General features: G+C 35.8%; 2 protein-coding genes across 2 annotated transcripts; both read left to right on the top strand.

The window, feature by feature from the left end:
• Positions 1 to 399: 399 nt before the first annotated feature.
• On the top strand, positions 400 to 9357 carry LOC126688819 (protein GFS12). The gene is made up of 16 exons (XM_050383683.1): positions 400 to 787; positions 865 to 953; positions 1385 to 3505; positions 3750 to 4077; positions 4163 to 4378; positions 4605 to 4677; positions 4769 to 4974; positions 5064 to 5126; positions 5992 to 6197; positions 6300 to 6411; positions 6540 to 7049; positions 7245 to 7555; positions 7650 to 7893; positions 7966 to 8039; positions 8157 to 8292; positions 9059 to 9357. The coding sequence occupies exons 1-16, from the start codon at positions 659 to 661 to the stop codon at positions 9206 to 9208; spliced, it is 4968 nt and encodes a 1655-aa protein (XP_050239640.1). The 5' UTR covers positions 400 to 658; the 3' UTR covers positions 9209 to 9357.
• Positions 9358 to 19204: 9847 nt separating this feature from the next.
• On the top strand, positions 19205 to 23755 carry LOC126688820 (signal recognition particle 19 kDa protein). Its single transcript, XM_050383684.1, has 4 exons — positions 19205 to 19388; positions 21235 to 21427; positions 21526 to 21625; positions 23320 to 23755. The coding sequence occupies exons 2-4, from the start codon at positions 21251 to 21253 to the stop codon at positions 23448 to 23450; spliced, it is 408 nt and encodes a 135-aa protein (XP_050239641.1). The 5' UTR covers positions 19205 to 19388; positions 21235 to 21250; the 3' UTR covers positions 23451 to 23755.
• The last annotated feature ends 3026 nt before the right edge of the window (positions 23756 to 26781 follow it).

Here is a 26781-nt window from a genome sequence, read left to right on the forward strand (position 1 = left end):
ATATTGATTATTATTATAGGTTTATAAACATAAATTATTTTATTTAATCAAGTCAAAGTTATAATTTAGTCACTAATTATTAGCATAAGTCTATTAAGAGGTGAAGCATACACAAACTTTTCTAAGTGGGGAGGGGGAATTCAAATTGTGAATATCTTGTTGGAAATACTATATTATGATATTGCTATTTTGTTTTCTTTTTTTCTTTTTTTTTTTATTTGAGAAAAACTATGCTATTGCTGTTTTTTTTTTGGCTAAATTATTGCTGTTGAGTGTTGACTATTGAGTTACAAGTTTTCTGACTTGTACAGAAGAAGTTTTTTTTTTTTGGAGAAACTTGTACAGAAGAAGTTAATAAAGTACTTTGTAACAAATTAATCTGGTGATTATAACTTGAGCTTGGCTAGGTAGCAGAACCAACTACCAAGTATCAACACTACTCTAAACGGTGCGTTTCAATGATGAAAGCATGAAAATGAAAATAATTCCGCTTCTTCTCTTCCACCTGTCGATCAAAGCGTTGGACTGCTAGTTCTTCCAGAGATTTCTAATTCTCAAACAATCTCACCCAGTTCAGTCCAAAATAAAAATCATGGAGTGATCGTAGTGGCTCTGCTCCTTGCGAGTTGCGAATAAAAGTGAAAAAAAAAAAAAAAAAATGAAAGAAGAAATGTGCTTGGAGTGCCTGCAACGCCGAATCAAGTCGGATTTCTCAGACCGGCAACTCGTTTTCTCCTATGCCCTCTCTCATTCCGCTCTCCCTCTCGCCTCTACTGCCGTCGTTCAGGTCTCTCTCTCTCTCTTCAATGCTTTGTGTTTTTTATAACAATTTGGATTTGTTTTGATTTCATTGTTTTGTTGCAGATGTGTAATCCAAGTGGGGAGGCCTCAGCTTCTCACTTCATAGTGGTGTATCTTCCCAGTACAGACCACAATTGCTTAACCAAATACGTGTAATTATACCATCTCTTCCATTTCTTTTTTTTTACTCTTTTTGTATCAGCTTTCTTTCTTTCTTACTTTGTTTATGTAAAGTCATTAGCATAGGGATAATTGTTCACTTTTTTGTTAAAATAGAAAGTAGGAAATAAAATGATGTAGAGAGAGAGAGAGAGAAACAAAGAGAGGAATCACAGCAGCCTATGGTATTACGAAACCATTTTTGCTATATTGAATTGTGTGTTATAATAAACCTAATGTATGACCGTAAAATCACAGCAGCCTATGGTATTACGAAACCATGGTCTACTTGTTTATGGGAATGTTCTAATATATAATATCATAATATATTCTAACAATAAGGAGCTAGTTAGTTATTCTTGGAATTTAAGTGAATGATATGGAAAAACTAAAACTATTGATTTTTTTTTTTTTTGGGGTGCAGTAATGAATATATTGAAGGAAGTGATAATCATGGGATTGATGATATTTGTCGAGATCAAGGAGAGGTTGGAGTGGGAATTAGCGGCAATGAAACTACTTTATCGAATGATAATCAGTGTTTGTCAAGTGGTGGTGATAAGAATTCATTAGAGAGTTCTACATGTAACCATTCCGGTAGGTTCTCTTGCTTTAGGACAGTTACTGCGTTGGCCCCAATTGCCCGTGTTGGCATTTGTTCCCAATCGATTCTTGAAGAGGTTGTTGCCAACTACTTGTCTGGGTCTTTGGAAGATGACGTTTTGTCCTCACTTAATCTATTGATAGAAGGGAAACCTACAGGGAGAGATAGCATAAATTTTCTTAGTTTACTTGGGGTACCATCATTTGAGGAGAGTAACTTCCCTGGTTCCCTGAGGCATCCAAATATAGCTCCTGTTCTTGCAATGCTCAATACATCTGGTCATATTAATTTGGTGCTTCCGAAAGCACCATACACCTTGGAAAACATTCTCCATTATAGTCCTAATGCTTTAAAATCGGAGTGGCATGTAAGGTTTTTAATATATCAGGTACTCTCGGCGTTGGCTTACATACATGGTTTAGGGGTTGCCCATGGTAATATATGCCCATCCAGTATAATGTTGACTGAGTCATGCTGGTCTTGGCTGAGCATTTGTGATAAGTCTTTGTTAGGATTTGACTTAAGTACAAGAGATAATGAATGCACTGATACTGCCCCTGCGAAGATAGGTTGTTGCATAGAGGATTGTCTTTCTCAAGGTCTCTATGCTGATTTGAAGCTTTCCACATCTATAGACTGGCATTATGATTTTAATAAGTGGTGGAGGGGAGAGATGAGTAATTTTGAGTACCTACTCATCTTAAATAGATTAGCTGGGAGACGGTGGGGTGACCACACATTTCATACTGTAATGCCTTGGGTGATAGATTTTAGCATGAAACCTGATGAGAATTCTGATGCCGGCTGGAGGGATTTAAGCAAGAGCAAATGGCGGTTGGCAAAAGGGGATGAACAGTTGGACTTCACCTATTCGACATCTGAAATCGCCCACCATGTATCAGACGAATGCCTTTCTGAATTGGCAGTCTGCAGTTACAAAGCAAGGAGGTTACCTTTGAGTGTCCTGCGTACAGCTGTTCGTTCAGTCTATGAACCCAATGAGTATCCCTCTACCATGCAAAGACTGTACCAATGGACCCCTGATGAGTGCATTCCAGAGTTTTACTGTGATCCCAAAGTTTTTAGTTCTCTGCATGCTGGGATGACTGATTTGGCCATACCTTCATGGGCAGGTAGTCCTGAGGAGTTCATTAAATTACATCGTGATGCTTTGGAAAGTAACCTAGTCTCACGCCAAATCCATCATTGGATTGATATCACCTTTGGGTACAAAATTTCGGGTCAGGCAGCTATTGCTGCCAAAAATGTTATGCTGCCTTCTTCAGAGCCCACAATGCCAAGGTCAGTGGGACGCCGCCAGCTCTTTACTCAACCACACCCCATGCGTCGGGGTTCTACCAAGAAAGCATGTGATAGCACCAGTAAATCAACTATGCATCAATGCCAAGCAAATGAAGTAGAGAGTGAAAAATCTCTCCTCTTTGATACTGCTTATTTACAAGAGTTAGAAGAAGCCTCTGCCTTTTCTGAACAAGCTAGGCATTTGAGTGCTCTTTATGGCTGTGATCCTGAACATTTTGGGAAGGATGTCAATCCTGCGGGGGAGCTATCAGGTGAGAATTTCAAGAGAAGTATATCTACACTCTCTGACATTATCGGAAACAACAGGTTGCCATTTGATATTGATCTGAGTTATCTTCTTGAGCATATTGAGGTGGAGGGTGAAGGTTCCATGGGATATCAAGAGTTACTACTTTGGAGGCTGGGGTCATCTTGTTCAAGGACTTGCTTTGAACGTGCTGCAAAGGACATATTTTCTGTAGGTTGTGTTTTAGCAGAACTTCATTTGAGGAAGCCACTTTTCGATTCAACTTCATTGGTCATGTACTTGGAGAGTGGAATATTACCTGGATTGATCCAGGAACTTCCTCCTCACACTAAAGTACTTGTTGAAGCATGCATTCAGAAGGACTGGATGAGGTATTTATTCTGTTTTTTCAAATTTTAAATATGATACCATGTGTTGTTGAAGATTGTGATACTATGCATGTTACATTCTAGGGTGCTTCCTTCTTTATTTTGGTTTATCCCCTACCCACACCCCCCCCCCCCCCTTTTTCTGGGGAGGGGGTGTTCTTATGTGTTTCTTCTTCATGTTTGTGGGGCACTTTTATGTATTACTGAAGTTTAATTTTCTTTCCTGTTCATTGCTTCTAATCATTAGGAGGCCATCTGCTAAAAGTCTTTTAGATTCACCTTATTTTCCCGCGACGGTTAAATCATCATACTTGTTTCTTTCTCCCCTTCAACTTCTTGCTAAAGATGGCTCCCACCTTATTTATGCTGCAAATTTTGCAAAGCAAGGAGCCCTCAAGAAAATGGGAACATTTGCGGCTGAAATGTGTGCTCCATACTGCTTACCGCTAGTAGTGACTCCTCTGTCTGATACTGAAGCTGAATGGGCTTATATACTACTAAAAGAATTCATAAAATGCTTGACTCCAAAAGCAGTGAAGGCACTGGTCTTGCCTGCTATCCAGAAGATTTTACAGGCTAGTTTTAAACTTTGATTTTAAAAATTTTCTGGTTTATGGGCTTTCTTTTTTGATCTCCAACTCATTGAGATATTAATTTCAGACTACAGGTTATTCACACTTGAAGGTTTCTATTCTTCAAGATTCATTTGTGCGAGAGATTTGGGATCGGGTTGGTAAGCGAGCATATCTCGAAACAATACATCCTTTGGTCATATCAAACTTGTACATTGCTCCTCATAAGAGTTCAGCGGCTGCTGCTTCTGTGCTGCTAATCGGATCTAGTGAAGAGCTTGGTATACCTGTTACCATTCATCAGGTTAAAATTATCCTAAAATTCTCAGTTTTGTGACTTAATAGAAACCGGCATTTGAGTATGCCGATCTATATCTATCTATCTTTATACAGAGATTCAATACTGAAAGTGTGTGCAAACACAAATAGACACAAACACACACACACACACACACACACACACGACAAACTGTGGCATGAGTAATTTTTCATTGCATTTGTTGCATTCTAATTTCAAGTTGTTGAATCAGACAATCTTGCCTCTAATTCACTGCTTTGGGAAAGGTCTCTGTGCTGATGGAATTGATGTCCTGGTTAGAATTGGTATTCTTGGTTCATTGGGTTTTGCTTCTGATGTCTTTTCTGGAATTGGCATGTTCGGCCTCTAAGCCACTTTTATATTTTGACTTTTCAGGTGGTCTTTTAGGGGAGACATTTGTTGTCAAACAGTTGCTACCATTGCTAAAACACGTTGTTCGTTCCTGCATTGATGTCTCATCTATGAAGAAGCCTGAGCCTGTCCAGAGCTGGAGTGCTCTAGCACTTATTGATTGTCTAATGACATTAGATGGCCTGGTTGCATACTTGCCAAGGGAGGTGGTTGTAAAGGAGCTAGTTGATGTACGGGATTTTTATTCTCATTTTTGTTCCAGTTTTGTTTTATTGGAACATTTGAGAGTTAACAATGTACCTCTCTTTTCATTATGCAGGATCGAAGTTGCCTTCATGTTATGGTTCTTATGCATAAGAATTTGGAATTTGCGGTGCTTCAGGTGCTTCAAATTTCTCTATTAACTTGCACGGGGTGCAATCACTCATCGTAGTGGATTTATAGGATTTATTTTGTTGCTTGTCTTGATATAACTTGGAGTTGTCCTTGTAATAATTGGATGAAATCATAAAGAAAGGGTTAATCAATTTTTGGCCAAATTATCTCTCTTTTTTTTTTTTTCTTTTTTTTTTTAATTGGTAAGTTACACACACCTAGTGGATTTTGAACCCATGATCTCTCCCTCCACCCCTTTTTTTGGGGAGGAGTGCCCATTCAGATTAAGCTCATTGGCTAAAAGAAACTATTTAAGTCACTTATGTGATGCTTACTAGATTCAAGTGAGATTCTTGCCTTTTCGATAATTTGATAGTTACAACTTACAATGGGGATGGGGGGAGTTGAACCCTGGATATTTCCATTAGAAAAACCAGGAGGTGCCAGTTGAGCTACAAGGCTCTTGGTAGATTTTTGCCTTTTTCAATTGGATTTGAAACACAAATGCATAGCAGATCAGCCATTCACCTGTTCTGTCTCTCCATTAGTTTTGCTATATACAACAAACATTTGATATTTCCTGGCATTTCTAATCAACAACATCAAAATGTCTACGCCTCATATTGCTCCCTTTAGTTCCTCGTAATCTGTGTTGTGTTAATGGAGTCGTAAGTAGGGAAAAATTTTGTTGATTTTTTTTATTTAAAAAAAAAATCCAATTCAATCAATTGTTGCAACTTTCCTTGCCAATGCTGGAATTTATAATGAGTTCATTTGTAATTCTGTCAATCCCACCTTTTCCCTTTTTTATATCTCAAATGTGAGCTATTAGTTTTAAGATTCCAATATTGCAATATTCCTTTCTCTGCCAGGTTGCTGCTACTACTCTCATGGCAGTTTGTCAGCGGATTGGATCGGATCTGACAGCATTGCATGTTCTACCACAACTTAAAGAGCTATTTGATGAGATTGCTTTCTCACAGGAAGTTATTGGAGGATCTCCTCTTAACAGAAGTGTGAAGGTTTCTAAAGCAAAAATTGATGGGGAGGTTCAAATTGAAAGCCGTATGGACCTTGTGTGAGTGCTGATCACATTTCACATCACCAGATTAGAAGCTTAGTTAAATTGAAAATTATTGTCTACAATTAGGATGTATTGAATTTTTTAGCATATTTGCAGGTTGATTCTGTACCCTTCTTTTGCATCTCTTCTTGGGATAGAGAAACTTCGACAGTGTTGTGCAACATGGTTGCTTCTTGAGCAATATCTTTTACGGTGTCATAATTGGAAGGTATGAGAGCTTCACGGTTTTTAGTTTGTCTCTAGTATGAGTTTGCTTGTATGAAGTTTTGTGTCACGCATGTGCTTACGCACACACAATTTGTTTCACTTCAAAATTCTGAACTTGTTATGATTCAGTGGGAATATACAGGAGAATCACCTCGAAGTGGTTCAGAAAATAATAGAAGGCCTTTATTCAGCTCAAGGTCTGAATACAATCCTGCTAAGCTGTTACTTAATGGGGTCGGATGGTCAATTCCACAATCTCAAGGAGTTAGAGGTACAAAAAACTTGATTCCTCAGAAATGGATTTATGAAGTTCAAAAGAGTCCAGTTGAGATAGATGCATCAACATCAAATCTTGTGAAGCGTGAGCCATGGTTTTGGTTCCCTAGTCCAGCTGTTAGCTGGGATGGGCCTGATTTTCTTGGTCGTGTAGGGGGTCTCAAAGATGAACTTCCATGGAAGATAAGAGCATCTGTTATACACTCTGTCCGTGCGCATCATGGGGCATTGAGATCTTTAGCTGTTTGCCGAGATGAGTCTACAGTATTTACTGCAGGAATTGGCCCTGGATTTAAAGGAACTGTTCAGAAATGGGAACTCACAAGAATCAATTGTGTATCTGGCTATTATGGTCATGAAGAGGTTGGTTTATTGTACGCGCTTGCGCTTTAAATGAAACTTTGTATGCTATATATTTCATTGCAATCACATTGTTGGTTGCCTTTTCCAGCAGAACTTACAGGTTCTGCATGATATTTGGCAGACCTAAACTTTGTTATGGTTCTTGGCATAATGCTTTTGCTTAACCAGATGTCTCTAACCGTCTGCAACTTCTAGGTTGTGAACGACATTTGTCTCATGTCGTCCAGTGGAAGAATAGCATCTTGTGATGGAACCATACACATTTGGAATAGCCGAACTGGGAAAATTATTACTGTTTTTTCTGAACCCTTGGTGGATTCCACACATCTTGCAAGCCCTTTGTCTCCTGCTTCAAAGAATAATGCTGACCAGGGTAATATGCTAAATTCCAGTACGCTAACGAGTGGGATACTGACTAGTGCCTTTGATGGGAACTTGTATACTTGTATGCATCACTTAGAATTTGTTGAGATGCTTGTGGTTGGCACTGGAAATGGTTCTCTCAGGTGAATACATACATTTAAAGTCAGATTGCATTTGAATCTTACATAGATAATGTACTGATGCAGTTCAGACTTGATCTTTCCTTATACCGTGCAGGTTCATTGATATCACCCAAGGTCAAAAGCTGCACCTGTGGAGGGGGGAGTCTGTTGAGTCTGGTTTTCCTTCTCTTGTTTCTGCCATATGCTCCAGTGGGTCTGACAAAATGCATGCAGATGGAGCTTCTGCTTCGCCATCTTGGATCGCAGCTGGTCTAAGTACAGGTCATTGTAGGTTATTTGACCCAAGGAGTGGAAATGTTATTGCCTCTTGGCGAGCTCATGATGGATATGTGACAAAGGTGTGCTTAATTTGCTAAAAGAAAAACCCATTTTAGTTTGAATTGGAGTTTCATTAACCTTATTACATGCAGTTGGCTGCACCAGAGGACCATTTGCTTATTTCAAGCTCTCTTGATAGGACTTTACGAATCTGGGACTTGAGAAGGTAATTCCGCAACTTCTCTGTTTAATAATGGTAGTTATTCAATTGACCCCTTTCAAAATCAATGTTGTATTCTAAAGCCCTTCCTTTCCTAATTGCCTCTATAATTTTTTCTCACAGGAATTGGCCACCGCAGCCCACTATTTTCAAAGGTCATTCTGATGGCGTGTCTGGTTTCTCTTTATGGGGCCAAGATGTTATTACAATTTCCAGAAATAGGATTGGACTTACGTCTTTATCTAAATCTGCTGATGAAGTACGTATATAGCAGTATTTTCTCAGTTCTCAAATGTTTACTATGTGCATTTAATTAGCATAACAATTATCTTAATGCTTTCTGCACCCTCTATTGTTGGAACACTAGGTTGAAATATATTATCAAATATCAATTTGTCACCATTCATGTTTAATTGAGAATACCGAAGCTTTATTTGGTATAGCTTTTAACTCTCAATACATGTGAGTATAATGATTAGATTACTATATGTGGAAGTATCTACTGAAAGAATTGTTGATGCGGAAGACACAAGAAGACTTTTATTTTAATTTAGTATTATTTATGTTTGCAAGTCAATTGTATTGTTAGGTTTTAAGTCATAGTAGTCTATTAGGCTATTAGTATTTTAATATGCAAGGTTATTTTTGCAATTAGGGTTATTTTTGTAAAAATTCAGTTAATTTTAAATAAAGTTGCATGTATATGTATGTACACAGGAATACAATCAAAATATTTACAGTTGTGAACAAAACACTGCAAAAACTATATAGCCAAGCAAACCACAGTTTACCGGATTGTAAAGGTTCAACTGAAAGTGCCTAGGGTTTTAAAGGATCCTAACCTGACCATTTGGTCTTTTAGTTAAGACAGCAATAATTACATGCCCTCTTTGTTTTTCAGCACAGCAATTCTAGTGAAGTATTCTTCCTCTAACAAGATAGTTATATGGTTTCTCAGTTATGAATTTATTTCTCTATTATTGTTTTTATTTTTTTAATGGATCTTTGTGATTGTCATGCGGCAGGATGGGCGTTATCGGGTCATACCTCAGAAACTCTACATGGCAGATCATGGAACAAAAAATTTATCAGTGTTATCAAGTATTAGTATTCTACCTTTCTCACGATTGTTTCTTGTTGGAACAGAGGACGGATATCTGAGACTCTGTTGTTAGATACAAATTGATACCACAAAGAAAGACTACATGTTTTCATTTTTGAGAATGGCTCGCTCTTAATTTTAGCAGAAAGGAGCTTCACATTGTAATTACAAAAACGCTATGTGCATATTCTGTCTTCTCTTCATCAGTTTATTCCCTAGGCATATACAGTTTTTTTTATTTTTTTTGGGGAGAAAGAAGAAAAGGGGTTTTTGCTTTTTTTGGGGGGGGGGGGGGGGGGGGGGTGGGGGGGGAGTTGCAAAGTTTGCTGCAAATACCATATCTGATACTGTGAGGCATTTGTAACTTTGTATAACAAAATTTATGTGAGGAAATGATTTGTTCAATTCAAGTAAAATGTAGGATTTTGATTATGGTCATCTAGCTGGCCTTTAATAAAATGTGCTCAATAGAGCTTTTTTATGGGGGAATTTACATATTTAAATCACAGTTAGGAATTAAGATCACAGATGAAGAGATTATATATATGATAGGTATCTTAGTTTTAAACCCTCATGTAATTCTAGGAGTTTACATAGATAAACTTGTCTTGTGTTATAAAATTGAGCAATGTTATTGATATTAACAGTTTTGACAACAAATTTCACACCTGCTAAGTTCGCATATTATTATTGAATTTCATAAAGGTTCATCATTAAATACAATTTTATTTTTCACCATTAACAACTTGTCACTTCAAATAGATATATTTTTGTTCTGTTTATATTTTAAACAAAATAAACCAATAGAAATAAATTAAATTATACTAAATTACCACATAAAAATAAACCAATTCGACAATATAAACTCCAAAAGAATTAGGATTATCCCAAGTCAATTCAAAGTTACATTTTCTTTTTCTTGCCTTAAAAAAAAAGGTTAAATTTTGTTTTACATCCAACCCAAAGCTTATAATGAAAATAATTTCTTTTCCTACTTGGTACTGAAAAATAATGTCACAATTCTACTTGCACTTTCTCCTTTTGTTTTATTTTTTGTTAAGTGAAGGAAAGAACTTAGTGGATATGGTTTATAGTTTATACAGTACAAATGTTAGTTGTAAAGTACTAAAGTCTATTTTGTTTAACGTGTATTTAGGATTTTCTTAGATTTTTTTTTTTTGAAAGATACATTTTAAATATTTTAAGATGTTACAAATTAGGGTCCTTCTCTAGTACCCCCTATATTTTTAGTGGGTATGGTACCCACACAAATCTCAGCCATTAAAACTATGTTGTTTTAATCTTAACCGTTAGTTTTAGTTTAGTGGGAAACCTATTACCAGTAGACCAAGTAAACATATAAAAGCCAAAAAGAAAAGAGAAAAAAGAAAAAACTGTGGTTCCTCTTCTCCAACCTTCTCCCGTCCTCCCTCTCTGGTGTTCTCTTAAAAAACCCAGATTCCTTCTTTTCAAATGGGTTCCTTATGTCCATCAATTTCACTATCATCTCCACGGTATCCCCATTTACCAACCGCTGAAGGTTTCTTAAAGGATCAAATCTTTTGATTTTTAAGGTAAGGATCAAATAAAACCCTAATTTCTTTGTTGGGTTTTGAGAATTTTTTTCGAATTCGCTTTTAAATTTCATTGTACCACAATGTAGGCAATACTTCTGTGCTGAAGAGGTACTAATTTTGTTATTTCTTTTCAGGTGGCACATAAAGTGCTTGTTGAAATGCTTCATAGGAATTCAGTTTTTCCAAACTTGTTATGTCTATGTTTTTGATGATCAGGGGGTTTGGGTTCTTGTTAGTGTGGTGTTGAAATTTGGGTTTTTTTTTTTTTTTTTTTTGGGGGGGGGGGGGGGGGGTGGGATTAGCGGAGGGAAATGCTCTTCCTGATACATTTGGTCCGCTTGATAATTTGACCAAACTCAACCTGGACCAAAATCCTCTTGTAATACCACTAGTGGAGGTTGTCAAGGAAGGGGTTGAAGCTATCAAAGTTTTCATGGCTAAGAGGTGGCTAGATATATTGTTGGATGAAGAAAGGAAAAGCATGCTTGAAATGCAAGAACTGACTCAGACTGGATGGTTGACTCGCAGCACCTCCTGGTTTAAAAATTATGTTACAAATGTTTCAAAATACTTGGGATCTCCTAAAGACCTGTTTCTTGATCAGCAGCTATGATGCTCTGATAATTCATGACTCATTTTGAGTGTCACACTTTTCTTTGCTCAAATGCCAAAGCTAAGGAAGATCAAACCGGTGGCTTTGGTCTGCTACAATTTTTGTACTTGTTTCTTTTCTACTGCATCCATTTCAAGCTTGAGGGTGATGAATATCTTACTAAATTTTTTTCTTTTTTTTTCCAGTTCAATTGTTGGGAAATATGAGTTTTGTAGGAAAAAATAATAGGTATCCAACTGTGCATCCTGTTTCTGATGACAACAATTGAATGCTTATAGTTGTACTTGTACATTCACTAAATCTGGAGTGTCAAATTTTGGCACCAATCTTGCAATTTTCATTACCTTAATCAAAATTGTTTCAACTTCTTTTATAGAACATCATGCATTGAGGAGCTATGTCATCACTCTTATATATTGGCTCATCAATGAAATGATCAGAAATGTATTTATAGCTTTTGTTTCCTAGATAGGTATTTACAGTTGCAACTAAAAAAGATGTCCAACAAATTTGGGCCATTATTTTCTTTGCCTTTTGTTGTTATTGTTGTTGTAGTTTCTTATAAATATTTCAGTTTTACCAAGGCTTTTGCACTACTTTCACGGGGAGTGTAGGTAAAAGAACAAGCATAAGCACCTACTTTCAAATGTGACGTAAGTATTGCCTAATGTTGACAATAGAACCATCAAATATGAATAAAAAAAAAAAAAAAAAAAAAAGGAAACCACCGAATGTGACAAAAATACAATCCATGTGATGTTGGTACTACATAATGTGTGAATGGAACCGTCAAATTTGAGGGAAAAAAAAGAATCACTAAATGTGACAAAAGTACTGTCAAATGTGATATTGGTACTGCCGAATGTAACAATAGAAACATCAAATGTGAGAAAAAAAATAAGGGAACCACCAAATGAGACAAAGGAACAATCACATATGATGTTGGAATTGCACAATGTGAGGATCAAATTGTCAAATGTGAGAAAAAAATAAAGGAACCATCAAATGTGACAAAAGAACAGTCAAATGTGATGTTAGAATTGCACAATGTGAAGATGAAACCATCAAATGTGGAAAAAAAAATAAAGGAACCACCGAATGTGATAAAAGTACAGTCACATGTGATGTTGTACTGCATAATGTAAGGATGAAACCGTTAAATGTGAGGAAAAAAACCACCAAATATAACAAAAGTATTGTTAAATGTAATGTTAGAATTGTACAATGTGAGAATGAAACTCTCAAATGTAAAGAAAAAAAAAGGGAACCACCAAATGTGACAAAAGAACTGTTATATGTGATGTTGGTACTACACAATGTGAGGATGAAAGCGTCAAACGTGAGAAAAATAAGGAGAACCACCAAATGTGACGAAAGTATTATCAAATATGATGTTGGAACTGCATAATGTGAGGATAGAACTGGCAAATGTGAGAAAAAATAAAAGAACCACCAAATGTGACAAAAGAACTGTCACATGTGATGTTGAAACTGTAAAATGTGAGGATGAAATCGTCAAATGTAAGAAAAAAATAAGGGAACTATCAAATATGACAAAAGAACTGTTACATGTGATATTAGAACTGCACAATGTGATGATGGAACCATCAAATGTGAGAAAAAAAATAAGAGAACCGTCGAATGTAACAAAAGAACTATCACATCTAATGTTGAAACTGCACGATGTAATGATGGAACCATCAAATGTGAGAAAAAGATAACCCGATATAGCAGGTTACCTACTAGTGGGTACCGTACCCTCTCTTTTTTTTGGGGGGTACGATAGAATTACCCCCAATAATATATATGTCATGTTATGTGTAATTTACATGATTCACTTAGTTGATTGGATTAAATAACTCATGACAAGAACTAATTAATGTCAACTCTTATTGATCATTGAAGCCCAAGACTTCAAACATGGTTAGAGCCGAACTTTGTCCTTAACATAATTAAGTACCAACTATGTATGCCATGGGTTTTGTAACTTAATTGGCTCCTCCTGGTGTTTCTAACAGAAACGTCCATAGTTAAAATTCTACGCCCATGACATGGTCAAATATGTATATTAAGTTCTTAGCAATTTTCTTTTTAATATAAACAACTAAATTATTTTCAATAAAACTTGTCCTTGGAGATCCTTAAAATGTTCTTTGGGAATTGAAGTTTCAAATGTTTTCTAAATTGTCAACATCTTTATTTTAAATAATGTATCAATACTTCTTAATTTGCGTATACTTACAATATATAAGGATTAATAGTGAAATATCCAAATTGAATGAATTATTAGTGGCTTTAAATTGAATTATCCTTAGCAAAGATAATATTATTTGTACTTTATTAATCAATATGACTATATGTTTTAATTAAATTAAAGAACTTAATATACTATACCTGAATTTTTTGCTCATGAAAAAACTCCAAGCTTAGTCAGGCCCAGGGTATGGCCACTTGGCCCCTTAAGCCACTGATCAGGAAACATAACACACAAAAGTGTGTGTAATTCTGCATAAAAATGAAAGTAAAACCATTAGTTCATGAAAAAGATTTAAGAGCACACACTTTGTCACAATTTACACACGTATTAAATGGTCATTGAATTACTTTTCATTAAGTACCAATAATGTGGAATCCATGTGTAAGTGTTATAATTAAATTACAAGTTGACATATGCACAAGTTGTGGTAAAATGTATGGCTCTAGAACAACTGTTAGTTTAGAGATCTGTTTCTTCTTTTGTGGGTCTTGCTTAGGGTTTTATTTAGTAATCGTCGCTCTAGACAGGTTCTTGTGGATGGTTTGGAGGAGAAGAATTTGAGAGAGACGAAACTGAAGAGAGAAAAGTAGACTATAGAAAAACTAAGAGAGAGGAGAAGAAAGTCAGAGAATCAGAAAATGAGTACTCCCCAATGTGAAGATGGTACCATTCAAGTGGGAAAAAAAAATAAAGGAACCATAAAATGTGACAAAAATGCAGTTACATATGATGTTGGTACTCCATAATATGAGAATGGTACCATCAAATGTAAGAAATAAATAAGAGAATTATCGAATGTGACAAAAGTACAGTCACATGTGATGTTAGTACTGCGTTTTGTGAGACTAGTACCATAAAATGTGAGGAAAAAAAATAAGGGAACCACCGAATGTGACAAAAGTACAGTCACATGTGATATTGGTACTACGCAATGTAAGGATAGTACCATAAAATGTGAAAAAAATAAGAGAACTATCAAATGTAACAAAAGTACAGTCACATGTGGTGTTGGTATTGTGCAACATGTGGATGGTACCATCAAATGTGATAAAAAATAAGGGAACTACAGAATGTGACAAAAGTACAGTCACATGTAATGTTGGTACTATGTAATGTGAGGATAGTACCATCAAATATGAGAAAAAAAAATAAGGGAACCACCGAATGTGACAAAAGTACAATCACATGTAATGTAGGTACTGCGCAACGTAAGACTGGTACCATAAAAGGTGAGGAAAAAAAATAAGGGAACCACTGAATGTGACAAAAGTACAGTCACATGTGATGTTGGTACTGCACAATTTGAGAATGGTATAATTAAATGTGAGAAAAAAAAAAAAAAAGGAACCACCAAATGTGGCAAAATACAATCATATGTGATGTTGGTACTGCGCAATGTGAGGATGATACCATCAAATGTGAGAAAAAAAATAAATGAACCACCAAATGTGGCAAAATACAGTTATATGTGATGTTGGTACTGCGCAATGTGAGGATGATACCATCAAATGTGAGAAAAAAAAAATAAATGAACCACCAAATGTGGCAAAATACAGTCACATGTGATATAGGTATTGCATAATGTGAGGATGATACAATCAAATGTGAGGAAAAAAAAAAAAAAAAAAAAGGAACCACCAAATGTGGCAAAATATAGTCACATGTGATGTTGGTATTGTACAATGTGAGAATTGTACCATCAAATGTGAGAAAAAAAATAAATGAACCACCGAATGTGATAAAAGTACAGTCACATGTGATATTGGTACTACATAATGTGAGGATGGTACCATCAAATGTGAGAAAAAATAAGAGAACCACCGAATGTGACATAAGTACAATCATATGTGATGTTAGTACTACACAATGTGAAGATGGTACCATCAAATGTGAGAAAAAATAAGGGAACCACCGAATGTGACAAAAGTATAGTCACATGTGATGTTGGTACTACACAATGTGAAGATGGTACTATCAAATGTGAGAAAAAAATAAGGGAACCATTGAATGTGATAAAAGTACAATAACATGTGATGTTAGTACTACACAATATGAGGATGATACCATCAAATGTGATGTTTTAGTAACATGATATAGCAAGTTGCCTACTAATGGGTACTGTACCTCTTAGAAACCATAGAATTACCCTACAAATTAAATCTTAAATTTTTTTTTAATTAAAAAAAAAACATAAATATTAAACCTTGAGCACATGAATGATGTCGTTTTGTCTTAAGCTTATAAAACAACTATACATAAATAAATAAAGTTTTGGAAGCTGTATTTGTTTTGCGCTTGGGTAGAGAAGCGTTCATATTTTTGGGATTGCAAATGCAAGTTCAGCACGGATTTCAAATTACAACAACAAAAAGCCTACAATTTTAAGTCAGATTCGACGAAGCTCGTGATCTCTCTTCGCCTTCGATACTCAACTTTTGTCTCACAGGTTATCTCTCTCTCTCTCTCTGTATCAGCTGCCAAAACCCTAACAACTCCCCCTCCCTTGGATTTATTTTTGTTCAATATTTGATTTTCGGTTGTCAATTCTTTTTGCTTTTTCGAGCACACTCTCATCTGAGCATTTCTCTTTTTAAACAATCAAAATAAAAATTGTTAACAATTTGAAGAATTTTGATCATATTTATGCTATTTGTTATATATAAAAAAATTTACAAACATTTACTTAATGTGATACAGGTTTGTGTGTGTCTGGTGGTAGAAATCAGGTCTTCATGTGCTTTTAGAAATGAGTTTCTCAGTTTAATCATGGGTTTGTGACTATGCATGGATCTGGGTTTTTTTTTGGGGGGGGGGTTCTGGAGAAAATTGAAGTATTCGAGAGGCCTTTGAATGTTCAGACTTTGATGTGCAAACAATATTTAGGCGTGTGGCTTGATGTGCATAGAAGCTGTTTTACATAACATTTGTAGTCAGTCAATATGTATGAATCCAGGGGCGGCCCTAGACATTTTGGGGTCCAAGGCGAGAACTAAAAATGTATGTGTATGTGTGTTTATGTATGTGTATGTATATGTGTATGAGTGTGTATGTGTATGTTTATGTGTGTATATGTATATGTTTATATTTATGTGTATGTGTGTTTATGTTTATGTTCATTTATGTTTATGTATGTTTATTTATGTGTATGTGTAGGAGTGTGTATGTGTGTGTATATTTATGTATGTGTGTATATTTATGTATGTTTATATTTATAAACATAAATACAAACATAAACACACATACACATAAACATACATGAACACAAACACAAACAAACATACACAAAAACAAACAAACATAAACACACATACACATAAACACGCATAAACAAATATAAACAAAAACAAACAAATATAAACACACATACATATAAACACACACACATAAATATAAACATACATAAACATAAACACACATACAAACTGAGAAAAATTAAACCCTCATATAGACTGAAAAAAATTGCAAACTAACACCAATCCTCAAATAATTTCGTTAGTTACTTTAGTGTGCTAAATCGAGCCTTTATGTGTGTTTATGTTTATATTTAAGTTTATATATTCGTATGTTTACGTTTATGTGAGTTTATACGTATTTATGTGTATGTGTGTTTATATTTATGTATATATATATTTATGTGTATGTGTATGTATGTTTTTGTTTATTTGTATGTGTATGTGTGTATGTGTATGTTTATGTATGTGTGTGTATGTGTGCTTATGTATGTGTATGTGTTTATGTGTGCTTATATTTATGTATGTTTATGTGTATGTGTATGTGTATGTGTTTATGCGTGCTTATGTATGTATATGTGTGTGTGTGTTTGTATGTGTATGTGTATGTGTATGTGTAGATTTCTTTGTCTTTTTCAGATTCATGTGCAATACCCTGATGCAATTATAATTAATGACTGAGATTAAAAGTTGAAAAAATAACTTTCAATCTCAATCATTAAATAAAATATATTAAAAGAGAGTTAAAAAGTTAAAAAAAAAGAGTAAAAAATGTAAAAAAAAAATATCTACGACAGTGCACTTGATCTCAATCCGTCTTTCTTCTCTCACCATTTTTCTTTTCTTCTTTTTTACACGGTGCTTTGTTCTTCTTCCTTTTATTTCTCTTTATACGTCACCTAGGCTGACAGGAGAGGAGCGAGCGAAAGCCACGTCAAGAAAGGAAAATCGAAAATTGTGCTGCCGAGCCAAAGACTAAGAAAATTTCTTCCTCTTAACTCAGACGATCTTCTTAGGTGAATTGTGGCTCACGAGGCTTCACCAGATTATGATGTATGATTTTTAGTTATTTATTTATTTATTTGAGATTATGAAGCAAATAGTTTTTATATTTTTCTTACCCTTTCTATTTTTTAAAAACACTTTTCTAGGAAATACCCTTTTTTTTGTTTTGCTTTCAGTCTATCATTCTTGCTTATGGTATGCGTTTGATTAATTTGGATCTAAAATTAGTTCAACAAGATGATTATTCTTCTAAAATATAATAACAAAACCAATATATATTTTTTTAACGTTGGGTTCACTTTCAGTATTTTCATTTTGTGATTTTGGTTGTTTTGTGGGTTTTGTACTTTGATTTTGGTGGGTGTGATTTGATTTGTGATTTGGTGGGTTTTTGGGTTTTTGTTGCGATTTGATTTTGGTTGGGTTTTGGCTGTGGTGGTGGTCGTGATTTGATTTTGACTGGATTTCGGTAATGGTGCGTGGTTGGAGGTGATGAGCTTGAAAAGCTCCGACCATAGAGGTTTGGAAAGAGAGCTTGGTGGTCAGCCATGGAGCACAGTGTGACGTGGGTTGAGGCAGAGAGAGGATGAGAGGGAAACAGGGGCGGCTCTAGACATTTTGGGGCCTAAGGTGAGAACTAAAAATGGGGCATTTTTTATACTTATATATTAATTAAATTAATGTTTATTTAATATTTTTATATTATATTTTTCATCATTATTTTCATTTTCTTCTAAATTATTTTGAAATTCATTATCAAGATTTGTTGTATTATAAAATTGAACATCATTTTTTTCTAAATTATTTTGGTGAATTTCTTGCTCATTTGTGATATTTTCATCTAAATTTTGTGTTATATTTTGTTTATTACTAATAACAAATTTATCAGTTGATCATTTTTTAGACTCAATTAATTTTTCTTTTTTTTTTCTTTTTTTAAGTTTTTCATATTCAAATGCATATTTTCTAGTAGACATTTCTAAAATAAAAAATAACTTTCAAGTGTAGAGCAAATGAGAAATAGAACTTGATTTATATAAAAAGTATTGTTGTAGTTTCACTGAACAATAATAAGTTTTTAGCAATCTCAATCTGCATAAATTAAAAAAAAATTAAGCACAAGCATAACAAAAATTTAAGAAACACTGACACAAGACTTATTAATAAAACCCACCAAAAAAAAAAAAAAAAAAAAAACAAAAATACAAAACAAAACAAATTCTATCTATAACCAAAAAAAAAACTTGAAGGCCCAAACTTAACGCCCAGTCCAGGGAGGGTCCAGGCAGCCATAATGATAAACTGATAAGTGACAAATAAAGTTACAGAACCAGCCAGGGAGGGCCCAAATAAACAAAGTTATCTTAAGTTCTTAACAAATAAAAGCCCAAATATTTATAATTTTATACCTGATTCCTGAACCTCAGAACCTGATACGTTGAGGTGAGCAGTTGAGACTTGAGAGAGGCGGAGAGCAGAGAATCAGAGAGAGGCTGAGGCGGTCCAGCTGGAGACTGAACAGTGGAGACTGGAGACTAGAGAGAGGCGGAGAGCAGAGACTAGAGAGAAAGGTAAAATTTTTAGGGTTTTGAGTGGATTTATTTGTTTTGATTTGTGATTGTTTTGTGGTTAATCTCTTAGACCGGATTTGTAGTTTATCTGGTTGATTTTTGGTCAATGATTTTGTTTAGAACCAATGTTTAATAGGATTTACCAAAATTTTTTTTTTTTTGGTTAAAAGGATGTGCCAGATTATTTTCGTAATTCATTTGAAACTAAATTTTCTACTACCCGGTTGGTTCTTTTCTAAAATTTTGGAGCCCCCTTCCACTTGGGGGCCTTAGGCAATTGCCTAACTCGCCTAAGGGAAGGGCCGGCCCTGTATGAATCCCATTTCAGTGTCAGTTTGGTACAGCTTATTTTTCAGCCTTTTGAAAATGGAAGTTGTTTGAAAAAGTTGTACCTAAAAAAAGAAGAAGAGTTCAAAGCTTTGTCTTTCTCTTGGATTGTGTTTGTTACACTATTGATCCTATGGTATCCCAATGTGGGATCCCAGTTGTTTGTGTCAGTGCTCTGTTACACAAGTCCTTTTTATTTGCTGAAAAACTATTCCTATCATTTCGTTACACAAGTCACAAGTCCTTTTTTTTTCCCCTGGGGTGTGTGAAATTCGTCGCGCATCCAATGGTTTGAATGAATAGCTATTTTGCATTCTTTACTTTGTTACAGTAATTCGTTGTTTACGCATGACTTTGATTTGTTTTGATGGGACTATTAACTAGGTTTAGAGTCTATTTATCATCCTAGGGGGATTTGTGGATTTTTAAAAAAAAAATGTTTATGTCTGTTTCTAACTTTAGTAAGAGCTTGTAACATGAAATTGGAACTTTGAATTGAAGATAAAATCTCTTGGACTTGATGACTTTAGAGGTTTGGCAGAAATTTTTTTTTTCTTTCCTTTCTTTCTTTGGGAATAGTTGTTAATTTATCATGCATCTCAATGTTGTTGAGATTAAATTCAGGCTAGGACTTGATTAGACCTTGTTTGCTCTTTAGTTCCTTGACAGTGGATTCTAAGTCTCTTAAGACATGATGCTGCCGGCATCTTTCTTTTATTTGTACTTACCAGTTTTTGTGATGGTAATTTGTAATTTTATTAATTCATAATTTATCTGTATGACTGCTTTTCATCTTTGTGTGTTTGAAATCTCCACCTTGAACTTGAAGTAACTAGGTAATTGTTTGAGACTCAGACCCCTTGGCTTGGATCATGGAAAAGCAAAATGGAAACTGGTTTTTTAAGTGCATTGAAAAGCTTTCATTCATCATCATCAAGGTTGTTATAATTATTGCTATTATTGCGAACATTAAATGTTGTGGGTTCTAGATTTTTTGTTAGCTCAACTGGTAAAGTTTCTTGTTGTTGAATAAGGGACGTAGATTCGAATCCAGCCTAGACCAAAGCCAATTGGTGGCCTGATTATAAAGAGATATCATCATGAAGCAGATGCCATAGATTCAAATTGTATTGTATCTATTTAAAAAATTGTTAACATTAAATACCCAAAGGAAAAAAGACATTTGTTAAACACTATTTGTGTTCTTTTTGGTTATTTGTCATCAAAATAGCAGTTTTACACCAATGTCAACAAAACACTCAATTAATAACAACAAATTTCTTCACAGATTTTGCCAAACATTCAACTGGTTTTATCAATCAGTTCATCTTTTTCATTCAATGATTATTCAAACAGAAAATTATTATTAAAATAATTAAAAATAAAAACAGTTGTAACTAATGGACCCTAAAATTTGTTATCCTTTTTAAGAATTGGTGTCTCTTCTGCTTTGCAATTTTTTGGGGTTTACCTGATCTGATTTTGGTCCTTTTGAATTTTCATGTAATAATTTTGTTAGGGTTTTGATTGGAGACATGGATAGAGAAGCACCAAATATAAAGAAATGGACTGTATTTTACCCAGTTTACATAAACTCGAAGAAGACAGTGGCCGAAGGGAGGCGGATAAGCTTGAGCAATGCTTGTGAAAATCCTACTTGTCTTGAGATCAACGATTGTTGCAGCCATCTCAAACTCCCTTGTGCTATTGAGGTTTGCTTATTAATTTTTTTGAATGAATGGTGGTTATGCTTCTCTTTTATTTTTAATTATTTTTTTTTAATGATCTTGGAAGTGTTTGATTATTGCAGTTAGACAAGGCTTATCCACGCGATTTTATGCAAAGAGGGAGAGTGAGGGTATTGCTGAAAAAGGAGGATGGGACTCTGTGCAATCCAGCTATTACTTCTAGTAAGGGCCAATTACCCTTCCTATTTGAGATGGAAATCTGTAATTACTTTCTTGGCTATCCTACTTTGGAAAACCACTATATGTCTGAATAAACTATGCATGCATTGTGATCCTTTCTTTCTGAAAACTTAGGCTTGCAGGCTAATCCTCTCTTTTGTTTTGGTGTGTGTGTGTGGCTTGCCTGAAGAACATGGACTTCTATATCTATGTTCAAATATACGTAACCTGATGTAAAGGAATGGCGAAGGTTTTCTTAATTATGTAGCTTATTTTTTGGGTGGGGGGTCCATGTTATTTGTGGCACCACTGTTGAGTTTCAAGTACTTTCCTGTCTTAAATATTCATCAGAGGGTGCTTGCTGTTGTTGGCTAATTGATGTGGACAGTTATTGATGTTGTATTATATCTGCACATATTATTATCTGGCTTTGTAGAGGGGTTAGTGAGGAATTTCTAAAAAGTTTTTTCAGAAGAGTGATGTTATCACCCTTTTTTGTGGTTGAGTGCCCCATTTTGAGAGTCCATGATGTCTTTGTAGTTTTCTCTGTTGTTTGATTTATTTCTTTATAGTGAAAGGGAGGATAAAAACTTGTTGATAAAGTATCTCAATCATTGGTTTTCCATTGTCCTTGGCATGTAGTGGAAATCAACCTTATTAGTATGCAGCAGGATTTAATCATTTTCTTGATTTGATTACTACCAACCTCTCATCTTCCACAAACTTCGATTGTGGGAATCCTCCTAAGTGTCATTGCTAAGTGGCTGAATCTGAGACTTGATTTGCAAATTGTAACTGCTCCTTTTTGCCCCCGAAGGTTTTCCTTAGGTCAATCAATTCACCTTCATTTATCCTCTTGTCTGGCACACGTGGGCTAAAGTCTGAATTTTCTAGCATGTTTACAATGTTCAGTTCAGTGAACTAGCCCTGCATAATAGTGCTTCAGCTGTGCATATATTAACACATGGTTGACCTCATTTGAAAGTGCTTGTTTTTGCAATTTGTTTTAGCATTTAGAATATCCTGCATTGCTTGATTGTTTTTTATTTTTTTTGATAAGTAACGTAAGAATATTATTAATAATAGGATCCTGCATTGCTTGATTGTATGAACTAGTCCTTTGTTTGATATTTCTATCTTTGAAGATAGCTCTTTGGAACTTGCACTTGGGCATGAGCATAAACTACTTAGCCCATTAGGGGTGAATGTCCCTTGAGTACCTGACAACTGGTTCTGACAGGTGGGGTTAGTTGCCCGTAGGTTCTACTAGTTAGAGATGAGTCCAAAGGGATCTTCTTTATGTTATAAATATTTTAAAAAAAAATCTCTTTAGAATTCTTTGGTGAGACTTCACCTTTTGGATGTATGGAAGGATGTTTTCCCCCTTCTTCCTTTTGACATTATAGATTATCCGAAATCATCACGGTTGCTTTTAGGCATTCTGAATTCTCAACATTTTGCTGGGCTTTTGGCACTTGTTATACCAACTATGTTGTTAGGGAGTTTTTGTACTTCATTTTATTTTTATTGTCTCACTAATTACAATCATGAAAGGATAGGAAAAAAGGATGTAGCCATATCAGTAACTTATCTGGAAGTGCTATCTGCACAAATTAGTAAAAGTGAATATACCATCCTTCCAACACCGTCTTCCCATCTTCTCTTGTGAACTTATCTCTTTTTTTATCATATTGTAGGGAAACAGTTGATGCTCCGTGTTGCTGAGTTAGTACCTCGGCATCCTGGGAGGGTGAAGAAGCAGGAGCCTGCAGCCACATCAACTGCTGGACCTTCAAAATCTTCCAAGGGTGGCAAAAAGAAGAGATAGATCCAATATTGTGAATGCTAATAAGAATTTCACTTTTGACACCCAATTCTCTATAGGTTTCCAATTTTCTCAAAAGGGTTGAATCAAAGCAGTTGTATCATTTTAATTGGTTTAGCATCTTGGTCTGGTTTGCTTGGAAAATTTTCATTTTCATTATGCTTGAAAGTAAAACCAACTACAAAATTGGCAGGACCTAACTTGAGTGCTCAGCTTTGTTGTTACTTTTATTTCTGGCCTTGGAAAACACTGGCTGTAATTTGCAATCTGCTTGAAATGTGAAATATATCAAGGAGCTTCTTAGGCCTTGACCAGCTGGTAAAAAAAAAAAAAAACCTGATGGCAACAGTTCGTTTGATTAATAAGCTAAAAGTTTTTTTTTTTTTTTTTTTTCTTCAGACTTAAGATATTAATAGGTTTTTTGACATAGACAGAGATTGAATTTCAAATATCTTATTTGACAATATGAGATTTTATCAGTCGAACTAACTAGAGCTCACTAATATTATCTCATTTATGAGTCATGACCGCATTGGATATACCTCTAAATAAAGAGGTATAAAAGAGGAATGGTGTATCTATAATGCAATTTAAGAGCTTTACCTGTTTGGAATTCTCAGTTTTTTTGGTTCAAAAATGTTTCTACACTTCTATGTTTAAGTAAAGACAAAACTAAATGGCAATCCAGTAAAAGTACAATTCTAACTCTTCCTAAAACATTGCCTAAAAAATATGGTCATTTTTCTGTTGATTTTTAAATTTCTTTATCCATATGTAAATTAGATTTTCAAAATAAAAATTATATATATAAAATAAAAACATTAGTTTTTTTTTTTTTTTTTGGCTACAAAAAGTGTAATATTTGTTCATTTTTTGAAGCTAGCCTCAACACTCCTTGCTGTATTAGTAGTTCTAAATGCGCAATATTGATGAGAAAATGTGTAAACCTCATATTAGAATGATTGAAAAATTATAACAATATAAAAATAAAAATAAAAGCTTCATCACACGCAAAGCACGTGTAATAAGACTAATATATTTAATGAGTCTAAATAATAACTGTGGGGCCAGAGAATTCACGACCCAGGCTCACTCTACATTAGGGACCGAGGCCCAAGCCGAGGAGAGCCATTTGCCGAGGACGCATAATGAAATCCCAAAAGGAGCATAAGGATATTGCCGAGGACGACCTCATGCTCAGCACCTCACAAAATACCTGAAGAAAGGGGCAAACTCAGTGTAGGGGCAGGATAAGGGAAAAAGCTGCCAACATCATAATACAAAACCCTGTATTTGACAAGCCCATACTCTAAACCATGCCCTTTAATTTTCTCAATGACCCCTAACCACTCTAGGCATGGGTTGACAGGACAGGTCTGCACCCCAAAAAGTAGAAATTACACGTGGACACTAAAAGGAGAAACGAACACTAGTATAAAAGGGGATCCCCACCCCCCTGCCGGGGGAGGGGGGGGAGAGGGAGGATAGAAGGCTCCTCGGACGCCGTTCGAGGACATAAGTCCTACAACCCGTACTAATGGAGGGCTTAGCTAGTCAAGCAAAGTCCGTCTAAACATAAGCTCCCATAGAAGCTACGACTAAACCGCTCACCTGTGCCCAAGGTCAGGCCTTTCAAGCCCACTCTCTATAAATCATATTGTTAGGGCCCTTTACATACGAGCCCAACGTCATACCTGGGCCGTCAAAAATCGTGTCCCTGCAATTGGCGCCGTCTATGGGAAGGCTTGCGCGTTGGCGCAGGTGGCGGTGGAGTCAAGTCTCTATCAAGCAGAGGTCCGTGAAGTTTCCTCTTTTTCCAGCGACATGCAGTTGTTGCTCCTACAAAACTTCCGCTAGGGGCTACGCCTCGCAGTGCCGATGGCACGAGCAGCTCTAGGGGCTTCTAACCTCAAGCTAACTCTCCCCACCTTGGTCGAGGGGCTAACCTTCAAAAAATAAATAAATAAATACAAAGAAAAACTACAAGTTTTGGACAGAACCAAGGCCTTGTATGGTCCTCGGACTCAAACCTCTGGAGAAACCAACTACTTAGAAGGCAAACTACAAGTTTTGGACAAAACCAAGACCTTGTATGGTCCTCGGACTCAAGCCTCTGGGGAAACCAACTACTTAGAAGAAAAACTACAAGTTTTGGACAGAACGAAGATCTTGTATGGTCCTCGGACTCAAGTCTCTGGGGAAACCAACTACTTAGAAGAAAAATTACAAGTTTTGGACAGAACCAAAGCCTTGTATGGTTCTCGGACTCAAACCTCTGGGGAAACCAACTACTTAGAAGAAAAACTACAAGTTTTGGACAGAACCAAGGCCTTGTACGGTCCTCGGACTCAAGCCTCTAAGGAAACCAACTACTTAGAAGAAAAATTACAAGTTTTGGACAGAACTAAGGCCTTGTATGGTCCTCGGACTCAAGCCTCTGGGGAAACCAACTATTTAGAAGAAAAACTACAAGTTTTGGACAGAACCAAGGCCTTGTATGGTCCTCGGACTCAAGCCTCTGGGGAAACCAACTACTTAGAAAAAAAACTACCTCAAGCCTCTGGGGAAACCAACTACTTAGAAGAAAAATTACAAGTTTTGGACAGAACCAAGGCCTTGTATGGTCCTCGGACTCAAGCCTTTGGGGAAACCAACTACTTAGAAGAAAACTACAAGTTTTGGACAGAACCAAGGCCTTGTATGGTCCTCTGACTCAAGCCTCTGGGGAAACCAACTACTTAGAAGAAAACTACAAGTTTTGGACAGAACCAAAGCCTTGTATGGTCCTCGGACTCAAGCCTCTGGGGAAACCAACTACTTAGAAGAAAAACTACAAGTTTTGGACAGAACCAAGACCTTGTACGGTCCTCGGACTCAAGCCTTTGGGGAAACCAACTACTTAGAAGAAAAACTACAAGTTTTGGACAGAACCAAGGCCTTGTACGGTCCTCAGACTCAAGCCTCTGGGGAAACCAATTATCTAGAAGAGACAATACGGGGTTTGGACACAACCTGGACGTTATATGGCCCTTAGAATCTACCCCGAGGAAGAGTTCCCCATTGATAATTGGGCTAATCCCTAAACTGCATGGATTCCCCAATCTACCCTCGGGTCCTCAATACCAAGGGGATTGATGCAATATAGGGCCATATGTTGTCAAAAACACAGTCAAAGTCCCTCACTGCTCGGCTACCCTCTCGGATGAATTATTTAGAGTTTATCGCTCTCGGACGGTCGCCTCGCACGCATTACGAAGCACTCGGCCGTTATCTCGGTCAGTTTCAGGAGTTTAATCTACTGGGAATTATCATTATTATACTTGATAATGTCAAT

This window comes from Quercus robur, chromosome 6 (assembly GCF_932294415.1).
Source record: "Quercus robur chromosome 6, dhQueRobu3.1, whole genome shotgun sequence".
Lineage (NCBI taxonomy): Eukaryota > Viridiplantae > Streptophyta > Magnoliopsida > Fagales > Fagaceae > Quercus > Quercus robur.